Source organism: Mesoplodon bidens (genome assembly GCF_964165515.1).
Source record: "Mesoplodon bidens genome assembly, chromosome: 19".
Taxonomy (NCBI): Eukaryota; Metazoa; Chordata; class Mammalia; order Artiodactyla; family Ziphiidae; genus Mesoplodon; species Mesoplodon bidens.
Genome location: NC_138179.1, coordinates 6,697,642 through 6,710,230, shown reverse-complemented (window position 1 = coordinate 6,710,230; position 12,589 = coordinate 6,697,642). Strand labels below are relative to the sequence as shown.

The 12,589-nt window shown below is 35.8% G+C and overlaps 1 protein-coding gene across 1 annotated transcript in view; it reads right to left on the bottom strand.

The window, feature by feature from the left end:
- MED13 (mediator complex subunit 13) overlaps positions 1-12,589 on the bottom strand; it is a 94,146-nt gene that overhangs the window by 47,753 nt on the left and 33,804 nt on the right. The window contains exon 9 of the mRNA XM_081218309.1: positions 5,941-6,624. Coding sequence (XP_081074435.1) covers positions 5,941-6,624 — 684 coding nt within the window. The remainder of the gene's footprint in view (positions 1-5,940; positions 6,625-12,589) is intronic.

The following is a 12,589-nucleotide window of genomic DNA, read 5'->3' as shown; positions in this document are numbered from 1 at the left end:
TAAATTTCTACTGATGCATTCTTGTCCCTCTGTATTATATATCTAATTGGCCATAAAGTTCTTTAGTCTACTCCACAACATCTATAAAATCCCTCCATCCCTACCATGTCTTTCTAATTTCCTAATGAGGCCCCTATATCACCTTATAAATAATATTTTGCCACTCCATTATATAGCCCTACCCCACTCTTTAGGTCTCATTTCTCACCATAACACAGCAAACCACTAAGGAGCACCCTATAATCTATCCATACAAAACTACATAAAGCTTCTGATCTCCATAAATGAATTATTCTCCACTCTGGCTTTGCATCCCTACTATATCTTATCTATATAGCTGTATCAGAGAATTTAATGCTATTTTCCATTAGACTACAATTTCATTTAGGGCCAGGATCCAAATTTACTTTATACCCCAACAGTGCTTTACAGTATCTTGTATATTATAGAAATTTCAGTTCTATTCAAACTGAAAAAGTGTATCTTTGAGGAGTATGAATTACAAAAGAAAGATAATCTTCCTAAGAAAGGAGAAAGAATATAGGAGCTGCAACAGCCCTCTAATTAACCTCATTAAAATTAACTGCTATATATTTAAAAACATTTTCAAAACTCAAAGCATGGAAAAAGATAATAGAAATTTACAATGACTGGGTAACACAAATTCACAAATTTTTTAATATAAAACAAACCAGGTTTTTGAATGGATTACTCTTATTACCAGAAATATGTTTGATCATATTATATCTTTAAAAATACAGAATGCTTCTACAAAGAATTTAAAATTGTTTAAATGACACTAAGAAAGCGTAATAGTAAGTTTTAGAATTTATTTTTAATGACAAGGAACATCATCTGACTTTGTCAACTGGCTTTGCCAACTTGCTATAAGGAGATGACTGAGCCTCATGATACCCCATCTCAAGTAATGTTAAGAGCAGGTACTTGAATTAGTACGTTATTCCAACAAGATCTTTTTAACTATGAGAAAAAATAACTTTTGTTTTAGCATAACATGAACACTGAAGACCATGCCAGGTATTTTACTGTGGTTTGGGGGAGACTAAAGCAGTATGGGAGAGAGCTCCCTAGTGAAACTTAATCATTAAACATGTTTGGCATATCTAATTTAATAACTTTTAACAGAAACTTGAACTCTAGAGTAAGTTATTTGTAACATTAAAGCACCTCAACATTACTAACATTTTGGGCTGGAAAATTCCTTGTTGTGGGGGACAGTCCTATACACTGTAAGATATTTAGTAGCATCCCTGGCCTCTACCTACCAGATGTCAGTAGCACACGCCCAGTTGTGACAACCAAAATGTCTCTAGTCATTGCCAAATGTCACCTGGGGGTGGGGGGGTGGGAGGCGGCCAGAAACTGCTCCAATTGAGAACTACTGCCAGTAACTTCAGGAAGATAAAATAAAATCATCTAGATGATTAAAACGTAAGACCAAAACTTCTAACCTATCAAGTATAAAACAGGTGTAGTCCACAAGTATTTCTCAGTTCACATAGCAGCGAGGACTCTGATGGTTGACCTTCTGTGATATCTACCCTATTCTAATCTAGTATTACAATACGAAAACAAGGATTCTATCTACAAGTAATTTGTGACACAACACACATTTTAGTAACTAGCATAACCAAAACTGTATTCATATTCAACTTTAAAAACAAAAAAACCTCTATTCAATCTTTTATGTCTTCTTTTTATGAGGTAGAAAAAGATGGTGACCAGGAACAGGTAGAGGCATGTATTTTCCTTAATTTACGTAATCATGACCCAGAACCATTCTACTCTGCATGTTACCTTTCTACATTATGCTTCTTTCTCATTCTTATTCAATGAGAAAAATGCCAAAGTAATTTTAGAACCGACTCTTAAGGTTAAACTGTATTAACTTCTAAGAGACTTTCATTTCACTTACAGATGCTCATGCACACAAGCAGCCAATACACTAAATAAAGTTATGGCTAGAATTCTTAAACCTAATGAATATAATATGTCCATAAAAACTCACTCTTAAAGTTCTTAAAACTGAAAATATTTACATCACTACATTTTTACATACATTAAATAAGAAAATATAACACCTAGAAAGAAATGTTTTAAAATCATAAAGTAATCTAGGATCATATTGTCATTTCATTCATCCAACATCTGCTGAATGTCTATGTGCCTAGGATTGTTTTGGGAAGGCGCGCGCGCGTGCGTGCGTGTAAGTTGGAACAACACAGTAGTGCACAAGACCAAGTCCTTGCCCTCATAGAGCTTACATTCTAATAGGGAAGAGACCATTAACAAATATATAATTTCAGATAACTATATATATGGAGAAAATGAAAGTAGTACACAGGATAGGTTGTGACTTGGGGATTAAAGAGAGGTCACAGTTTAGGTACTGTGGTCAAGGAAATACCTCCTGAGAAGGTAACTTTTGAGTTCAACTGAAGAGTAAGGGGCGAGGTATTCCCCCCACCCCGTAATACAATTCTAAAGGCCATGAAGAATGACCTTAACTTTTTTGAAGGAATAGCAAGAAAGCTGGTGTGGTTAAATCAGGAAGCAAACAGGAGAGCAGTAAATACAAGTAAAGAACTAGGTATGCAGGAGATTGTGTAGAACCTTACAGATGAGGGAAAGAGCATGGATTTTATTCTAAATATAAAGGGAAACTACTGAGGAGTTTTAAGCAAATGAGTAACATTATATGTAACTTACAATGATCACTCTGACTGCTGTATAGAGACTATATAAAGAGAAGTATAGAATCAAGGAGACCAACAGTTTTTCAGGCAAGAGTTGAAGTTAGCTTGGATTTTTTTTTTTTTTTTTTTTTTGGGCGGTACGCGGGCCTCTTACTGTTGTGGCCTCTCCCGTTGCAGAGCACAGGCTCCAGACGTGCAGGCTCAGCGGCCATGGCTCACGGAGCCAGCCGCTCCACGGCATGTGGGACCCTCCTGGACCGGGGCACGAACCCGTGTCCCCTGCATTGGCAGGCGGACTCCCAACCACTGCGCCACCAGGGAAGCCCCCTGGATTTTTATATTACATCCAGCACAGATAAGATTAAGATCTTTTAAGCCTTGTTTCCAAGACATCATTTGCTTTCAAGAAATCTGCTAATTTATTAACTAAGTTAGTCATCTTCCATGATCATAAGGGTATTCTCAAGTCCCTCAATTTCAAGTCCAGATTAATTTTAATTTAAAAAAAAAGTCATACTAGAATGCTTTTAAGATTCAAAGTGCTAGATGAAGTACACGGGTTTGTCTCCTAAAATAATAACCAAGGAATTTTAAAAGAAAATATATCTCTAACAGTAGGGAAAATGAGAAAGAAGCTATAAATAGATCAGGAATTTTACTTAGTCTCAGGGAAGCTCAAAATCAATGAAACACAGCAGAGAAAGTTCATGGCTTACAATATGCAAGAGGGGGCTAAGGGCAAACTATATAAACAACAGGAGAGCCAAACTGCCTAAAAACCAGAGAAAATCTGGACTTACATCTCTAGACAGAAATGAAAAAAAGCTGAAAAAGGAGAAACAAAGTGTTCCTATTTTTTTATAACCATGTTAAAAATTGAAGTATAGTTTATTTACAATGTTGTGTGGTTCAGGTGTACAGCAAAGTGATTGGGTTTTGTGTGTGTGTGTGTGTGTGTGTGTATATATATTCTTTTTCAGATTCTTTTCCATTATAGGTTATTACAAGCTATTGTAATATAGTTCCCTGTGCTATACAGCAGGTCCTTGTTGTTTATCTATTTTATATATAGTAGTGTGTATCTGTTAATCCCAAACTCCTAATTTATCCCCCTGCCCCTGCCCCCCAGTCCTGAAAGGGTTCCTTTTCTAAGAAAAATGAATAAACTACCTGGTGAAGGCATAAGATCCTTTTCATCCTGGAAGTTTAGGTACAAGGCCTCCCCTCCTAAACATCCCCTACCCCATTACCATAAAGCAAAGTTTCTGGAACGGATACACAGTTCATTCTAAAATATTTGTTGAGTGAGTTAAGTCCTGCCAATCAACAAGGCTCTGCCTTTATACACAAAATTTCCAATCAGCTCATCTATTCATTCCCTCATTCTAAAATGTATAAGATCAAACAATAAGAAGAAATATGATGAGAATCAGTATAGTAAAGAAAAAGACCAAAATAAAGTAATTCTAAAGGAAAAAAAGTTACAGGACATTAAACAAGGGGTTGTTATTTAAAAAAAAAGTTTAGAAATTAAAAAAACATGAGAAACAAATATTAAGACTTTAAGAAAAGGGCTAGAAGCTGAGGAATCCCCTCAGGAAAAAAAGATGGAAAATGAGAGAAAATACACAAGTTCAACATCTGAATTCTAGAGGTTCTGCAGAGAATGGGGGAAAAAAATGGAGATATTTTCCAAGAAAAGAGAAACTTCCCAGTGACAGGACAAAGAAGACTTCAAATTGAACCAGCCCTCCTCAAAAGTTCAGTACAAGGCATGAATAAAAGACCACTATGTATACACATATTCTTGTGAAATTTCAACATTCTAAGCTAAAGACCCGAAAAGTTTTAGAGACTGATAGAGAAGGAAATGTAATCTTTGCAAACTACTTGGCCTTGCATTGATAAATAGGTAGACAGTTTTAATGAATATAACGGTAAAATGAATATAATGGTTGGTTGACTTTCACCTTTAAAAAAACACTGTAACTGATTCACTTTGCTTTACACCTGAAACTAACACAACATTGTAAACTATAGTCCAATAAAAATTTTTAAAAACCCCACTATAGAAAAAAATGCAAAAAGCTTGTGGGACAGATAATAAATATAATCAGAACAACACAGAAAGTAAAGGGAGACCTGAAAAAAACCCTATTTCTGCCCCAAAGTATGTCATACATATTGTGGACAAAGGCGGCAAACCACAGAACAGAGGAAGATATCTGTAGCACATATAACTAATACAAGATTGATAGCCAGAATATACAAAGAATAATTAGGAAGAAAAGAAAAGGAAAAAAAATGGACTAAAAATGATATCCGAGGCACATATAATTAATATAAGATTAATAACCGAACATGAATAGAATAAATCAGGAAAAAAAAGAAACGAAAATAGACTAAAACATATGACATACAGGCCTGTAAACACTTTAAGTGATGCTTAACCTCACCAGGAATCTGTAAAACATAGTAAGACAATAATAGGCCATTCTGCATGCAGCAGATTAGCCAAATTAAAAGTCGAATAATACCAAGTACTGAGGAAAATGTAGAACAGCTATTCCCATACTCTGCTGGTTGATGAGGGTGTAAATTAGTATAGTTTGGAGAGTACTTGGCAACAACCCTTCATGTTGAATATCAACATATCCCATGGCCCAGCAATTCCACTTTTTGCTGTATTCCCTAGAGGAATTCTTATATATATAAGTATACAGGGAAATGTGTACAAAAAAGTTCACTGCTACATCCTTTGTGAAAAATTGAAAATAACCAACATGTCCATCTCAAGAGAGTAGATAAATTATGGCATATTCATAACAAAGAAATACTAAGAGAGCAAGTAAAATGAATTAACTAGAGCTACATGTATAAAAACATGTATACAAATGATAAATACCAAATTCAGGACAGTGGAAGGAAGAATGGAGGAAGAAAAATAGTACACAGGGGTTCTAACTGTACGTAAAATTCTTAAGTTTGCTGATGGATAAATGTTATTATTTTCTCCACTTTTTTGTGACTAAAATATTTCGTAATAAAGAGGTCCCCTGAGGAGAAAACACAGTAAAGAAATTATGCAAAATTAATACTCAAATACTCAAAGGATTTATTACTGTAAATCCTACCCTGAAACCATTCTGGAGTCCTACTATTAAGAACCTACATCATTTCCACCCTTAAATTATAATAGTGACTATTAAAAAAAAATACATACTCTGTAACTGATGTTACACTTTCCTGTCCAAAAGGTCCAACTGGATCATCCTTGAATTTATCACTTGCAAGTTGAGGTGGTAAAAACTCTAAATCTTTTTTCTTTGGGAACTTGTAATACTTCCAGGCTATATTAGCTTCATCTTCTTCCAAGTGTACTGCTGCACCAACATATATTGTAGGTTCTACAGCTTCCTGGAACTGAGCTGGGAAAGACTGGGATAAACTGTCTATCCTGTCTTCAATTGGTTTAGAAGGAACCAAGGGATCCGGTGTTGGCATTTGATAAAAATGTTGACTTTGAGGAGTTGAAGGTGTTTTAGTCACTCCTTCATCAACCACATCACATGGGTGAGGACTAAGTGGGGGTGGTTGAGGTGAATTTGCCATTTCAGTGCCATGCATCTGAGGAGTCTTTGCTACATCATTAGTTCGGATGTTTGAAAATCTCACTTGACTGTCTGGAGCAGAGATCACAAGTCTTTGGCTGGCTGAATCTGTGTCCATGCCAACATCATCGCTAACAGAAACACGATGGTGAAAAGGAGTCAAGGGGCGTTTTTGTGGTTTTTCACTCTTTTCTTGCTTTTCATTGGTCTTGTGCTTCGGAAGTACTGGTTGTTGCTGACTTAAAGTTGGTGCCTGTCCTTGTTGTCCAGGATTTCTTGGTTTGAGACTTTTGTGCCTGAAAAGTTAAAAGAAAGGTTTATTTATAGTATAACTATTATATCAGAGTATACAAGTTAATGGCATTAGAAATTTTGGATGTCATTTGTTTTTCACACATAATCCTAAAAGTAAAATTATTTGAATTTACATAGAAAAAAAAATACTTTGTTCAGTGGCCTAAAACTAAGAGCATGCAGAAAGCTTCATAAAAGCCAACCTCCCATCCTCATTTAACATGTGATCAGATAGCCAAAGATGATCTGCCTTACATAATCTAAATATCTTAGTATCTGAATAAATACAGAGATAAGATTCTAGTTATTTTGATATAAAAAGGTACAAAATGTCCTCAAATTTATTCATTTATGAATGTACCTGATATTTTACCATTAGTAATTGTTATAAATCAATGTCAACAGCTTGGCTGAGCTCAGTCATCATCTACGATCCTACAGCAACCAGCAAGGAAACTTACTCTACTGGACTGAAGTTAGATCAATCAAGATTGTAGTTATATCCATCCGGATAGTTCTGGAATTGACTGGTTGATGTCCCATACCATACCTACCTTCGTTCTCCCAAGGCTTACCAATACAGAAAGAATAAGCTGACTGGAAAGGAAAAAGAAAAAGGAAGTACCTAAAAGAATTTATTCCTCATGATGTGAAGCAATTCTAAATTGAAGAATTTAAAACTATATACCTTAAAATCTAATAATTTTATTCAAAGTTTAAGATTTCTTTCAGTGCAGTAAAAATACTGTGCACTTGGAGATTTCCAAACTCAACTGATATTAATGTATATAAAATATTTTTTAAGTAAAAAACTAGAAAGAAAATGTGCAGGGATTTGGAGTTAAAGCATTAAGTATTCATTAGGTTTTTTTGGTTTGTTTTCTTTTTACAATATACTTTATTCATGGTTTTGTTATATCAGAGGTAACTTGAAAGACTATTAAAAAGCAGTGGCAGGCACTTTTTCAAAGAACCCTCTCTACTGGGGGAACATGCTGAGACACCCTTTTGTACACAGCTTGGGACCTCTTATTGTACATGAGGGGGAAAAAAGCATGAAAGTTATCAAAGAAAACTGCAGTTATGTCAAAAGGACACAAGAGAAATCCATCATTACTCTGACACCAAAACCAAAGACATCATAAGAAAAGGAAATCACAGAACAATATTCCTTAAGAACACAGATGTAAGTCATTAACAAAATGAGCAAATGAGTAATATATAAACTGAGAATACATCATAACCAAATGGAATTTGTCCCACGAATGTAAGGTGTAACATTCACAAGAAAAAAACCAATACTATTCATCACATAACAGAATAAAACAGAAAACCACATTATCTCAATAAATATAGAAAAACAGGACAAAATTCAACACCTATTCATATAAAAAGACTCAGCAAGCAAGTATTAGAACTTAGTCCAATGAAGGACGTCTATGAAAAACTACAACTAACATCATACTTAATGATGGAAGACTAAATATTTTCTCCCTAAGACTAGGAACAAAGCAAGAATATTAACTCTCAACATTTCTTTTCAACAATTTTATTGAAAGTTTTAGCCAATGCAATAAGTCAAGAAAAAAAAAGAGATCAGAGATTTCAAAAGAAGAAGAAAAACTGTCTTTATTCATAGTAAACATGATTAGAACTTTACAATGAAGGCATCAGGCTGATCACCACTTTCTTAGTTTTAACATTATTAAAAGTGGGATAACTGGGCATATGTCTCTTCTGATGTGACATCATACAAAGCAACACAGCACTGCCTATGTAGTATTCTCATCAAAAATATTAAACCTGAACTTAATTAAGCCTCTAGATCAGCAGTGTCCAAATAACTTTCTGTGATGATAGAAATGTTCTATATGTGGCTACTGAGAACTAGAAATGTGACTTGTGCAATGGAGGGGCTAAATTTTTAATTTTATTTAAATCCAGTTACTTTGAATTTAAATAGCCACAGGGACTTCCCTGGCGGTCCAGTGGTTAAGACTCCGTGCTTCCACTGCAGGGGGCATGAGTTCGATCTCTGGTCCAGGAACTAAGATCCTACATGCCGAGTGGTGTGGCCAAGTAAATAAATAAATTTAAATAGTCACTAGTGGTTACAAACATAGCTAGTATTAGAGGACACGGCTCTAGAGCTACTTTCCATTTACAGAAATGCAAGGGATAAAAGAAGTTAAATGACACCAGAAGAACAAGTTAAGATACATGACAAATTGAGAAAATCCATAATGTGGGACATTCTATAGAACAACTGACCTAGTTTCTCCAACCAAGTCAATGTCATAAAAGGAGGAAGAGGATTAAAAGAGAGACCTGGAAAACTTAACAATCAAATGTCTACTCCTTGTTTGAATCCCAGTCAAACCAACCAACTACAAAAAGATATTTCTGAGACATATCTGTAGAAGGTATCAGATGATACCAATAAAATACTGTTCCTTTTATCAGGTGTGATAATGGAATTATAGCTACGTTAAGAAAATATTAACACTTTTTAGAGTTGCATACTGAAGTAGGAGTGAAATGACGGTATTTAAGATTTGCTTTAAAAATCTTCAGCAAGAGTGCAGCACAGGTGACTGGCCAAATAAAGCATTATACCTCAACAGTATCATGGAGTACTATAAACTTAAAAGAAAAAAGAGAGTGGAACTATATGTGCTAACAAGGAAAGATACCCAGGATAACTGTTTTTCAAAAAAAGCACGTTGAAGAACAGTATACAAAGCATGATTCCATTTGTGGAAAAGAAAACAGGCAGGCAGATCTACATACATGCATAACAGGGAGAACTTGTCATTTTAAGTTTTATATTCGTGTGCATTATTTAAATTTTTTAAATAGCGTTTTAAAAAATTTAATAAAGTTATTGGTCATTAAAAAAACAAACAGGTTCTATCCAATATAAGAATAACCCCTTCTCTAACCAACCCCTCTTCGAATATTTTCAATGACAAGGAGCACATTACCTTATGAGGAAATGCAGCTCCTCCAGTTGTTAGAAAATAATATATTGACTAGCAACTTGTCTTTTCTATATCATTTATATATATGTGTATATGTATATATTTTTTCCTATATCCAGACATTAGTACTGTTTTGAACTCTATTTCTAAAGCTGTGCTGTCCAAGAATGGTATCCAAAGTCACATGTGGCTAACTAGGCACTAGTACAAACTGAGATGTGCTGTTAAGTATAAAATATCCACCAATTTTTAAAGGCATTTATGAAAGAAAGAACGTCAACTATCTCTTCTAATCTGTTTTTTTTTAAGGTTATTTTATGACATATAGTTTTTTGTTTTTTTAATTTATTTTTGGCTGCGTTGGGTCTTCGTTGCTGTGTGCGGGCTTCCTCTAGTCGCGGCAACTGGGGGCTACTCTTCATTGCGGTGAACAGGCTTCCCATCGTGGTGGCTTCTTTTGTTGCGGAGCACAGGCTCTAGGCACGTGGGCTTAGTAGTTGCGGCACGTGGGCTCAGTAGTTGTGGCTCACGGGCTCTAGAGCGTAGGCTTGGTAGCTGTGGCACATGGGCTTAGGTGCTCTCCCCGGCATGTGGGATCTTCCTGGACCAAGGCTCGAACCCATGTCCCCTGCGTTTTTGGCAGGCAGATTCTTAACCACTGTGTCACCAGGGAAGTCCTCTAATCTGTTTTTGGCTTTGGAAAATATAGTTGATTTCTATAAAAGTATTTTATTCATGTTAATTTGTACTGGCTTATGTTATTTTTTAAATAAATTAAGCACTGCTTTAAAATTTCCCTAAAATGATATAAATAGACGTGACCCACATAAATAAAAGCATGTTCGGATACCCTATAATTTTTAAGAGTGTAAATGAATTTTGAAACCAAAAGTTTAAGAATTCATCAAGTTATGCAAGGCACTAAGGAAAAAAACAATCTCCAATAATCTGAGGTGAGCTACCTGGTTACATTCCAAGTATACAAGGGATGGGAAAAGTAAACAGTAAACATCCATACATTCCTTTGTCCTTCCATAAGGCAAAGAAACTATTAATTTGGGCTATATACAAATAGCAATGGCTCTCCAAAACTTTGGTAACATTAAATCATAGTTCCTTTCTTCTATATAGACCTTTTCCTAAAAGCTAGTCTTCTTTAGAGACAACTGAATTTCATACTAGAAGTCAACCAAGTTGGAGAATCTTTCTAAAAAAGAAGTTGTCCTGAAAGTATCACAGAGTGATTCCTTTAATTATTTTTCCTATTAATTGAAGTTCCTAGTATTTTGGTGTTAATATCTAAAATTTATTGTATTGCTTTCTACTTATACAGCTTGCTAAGTGCTAATTTTCTTATGAACATTCCACCAGACTAAAGTCTAATATCCATAAATGTGCAGTTTTTAATCTCACTAACAACTGAAAAATGCCCATTAGAACAATCTTATGCTTTTCACTTACTATAATGGGAAAAAATAATTTTAAGGACAGTTCTCAGATCAGTGAAAGTGTAAGAAACACCAGCACACTTATATGCGAGAAGTGGGGTTTCTGAAATCACAGGCCAAGTATTTCAATAGCCCCCTTGCCCACAGCTCTCTATCACATCACCCACCCGATCTTATGTACCTCTTAGCACTCACCACTCTTAAATTTCAAAAGGATTAAGAATTTCTTTTGAAAGCTAATTATCTGCCCCACTCCCCTTAGCATGCAGGCTTCACAACAGCAGGAGCCTTGTTCATCGATGTATCCTGAGCCTTGGACATCGTCTATCACAGAGTGTCCAAAAAAAAAAAATCTAATAAATAACTAATAGTCACAAAAGTATTATGTTTTAAAAAGTAAACACAAACAAAAAAACCTTTGGAAACAACCTATTTGTCCATCAAACCCAGAATGATTAAATACACTATGGTACTTCCACTCAGTGGAATGCCAAGAAGTTTTTTTAAAACAATAAAGCAGATCCACAAGTAACTAGAATGGAGAGACCTAAGGCACATGAAGTGAAAAAATAAACTGCTAAATACATCTGTATTATGTTTATGTGTTGGGAGGAAAAACACATATACACACAATATTACAGAGAAAAGCATGGAAGGATAATACCTAATTGGCAAATAGTTACTTCTAGGGAGAGAGAGTAAGATTTGGAAAGACAGTGCTCAAGCAGTACTTCAGCTTTATTTGTATCATTTAAATTCCTTAAAATCACATATATATCATGCAAACTGCTTATATGTATGCAATTTTTTTTTCAAATCAATTTCTAAGAGAAGGGTCCAGTCCTATCTTTCACACAGAGTAAATGTACTACAATCATTTATCAAAAAACAAAACAGGGCTTCCCTGGTGGCACAGTGGTTGAGAGTCCGCCTGGCGATGCAGGGGACGCGGGTTCGTGCCCTGGTCCGGGAAGATCCCACATGCCGCGGAGCGGCTAGGCCCGTGAGCCATGGCCGCTGAGTCTGCGCGTCCGGAGCCTGTGCTCCGCAACGGGAGAGGCCACAGCAGTGAGAGGCCCGCGAAAACAGAGGAAAATGAGGTAACGGAGAAAGCAGTAACAGCAGGGGAGCTTCAATCACTTCTATGGCTGAAAGGACAGTAAGATGAAGTAGTCTCATCAGATCACAGAAGCTTGGGATGGTGCTACAACCACAGCAGGAACTGCCCAATGGTAACTGGGACCACAGAAGAAGGGGCTGTTGTTAATGGGACACAGAGCTGCTGCTGGAGTTGGCTCAAAAAAGGGTGGGGAAATACCCTGGCTTCTTCCCTCCTCTTAACAACCAGTCTTCTCTTAGTGCCTCCAACTAGCCAACTCCAAAAGGTGAGCCTAATCAAATCATCACACTGACATCTTAAAATCATACAATATCATTTGTCAGTTATATCGCAATAAAACTGGGGGCGGGGGTAAACCAAAAAACACATGTTAAAAGCAAGGGAGCCTAGGAATTGTAACTCCCTGCAAAACAGAACA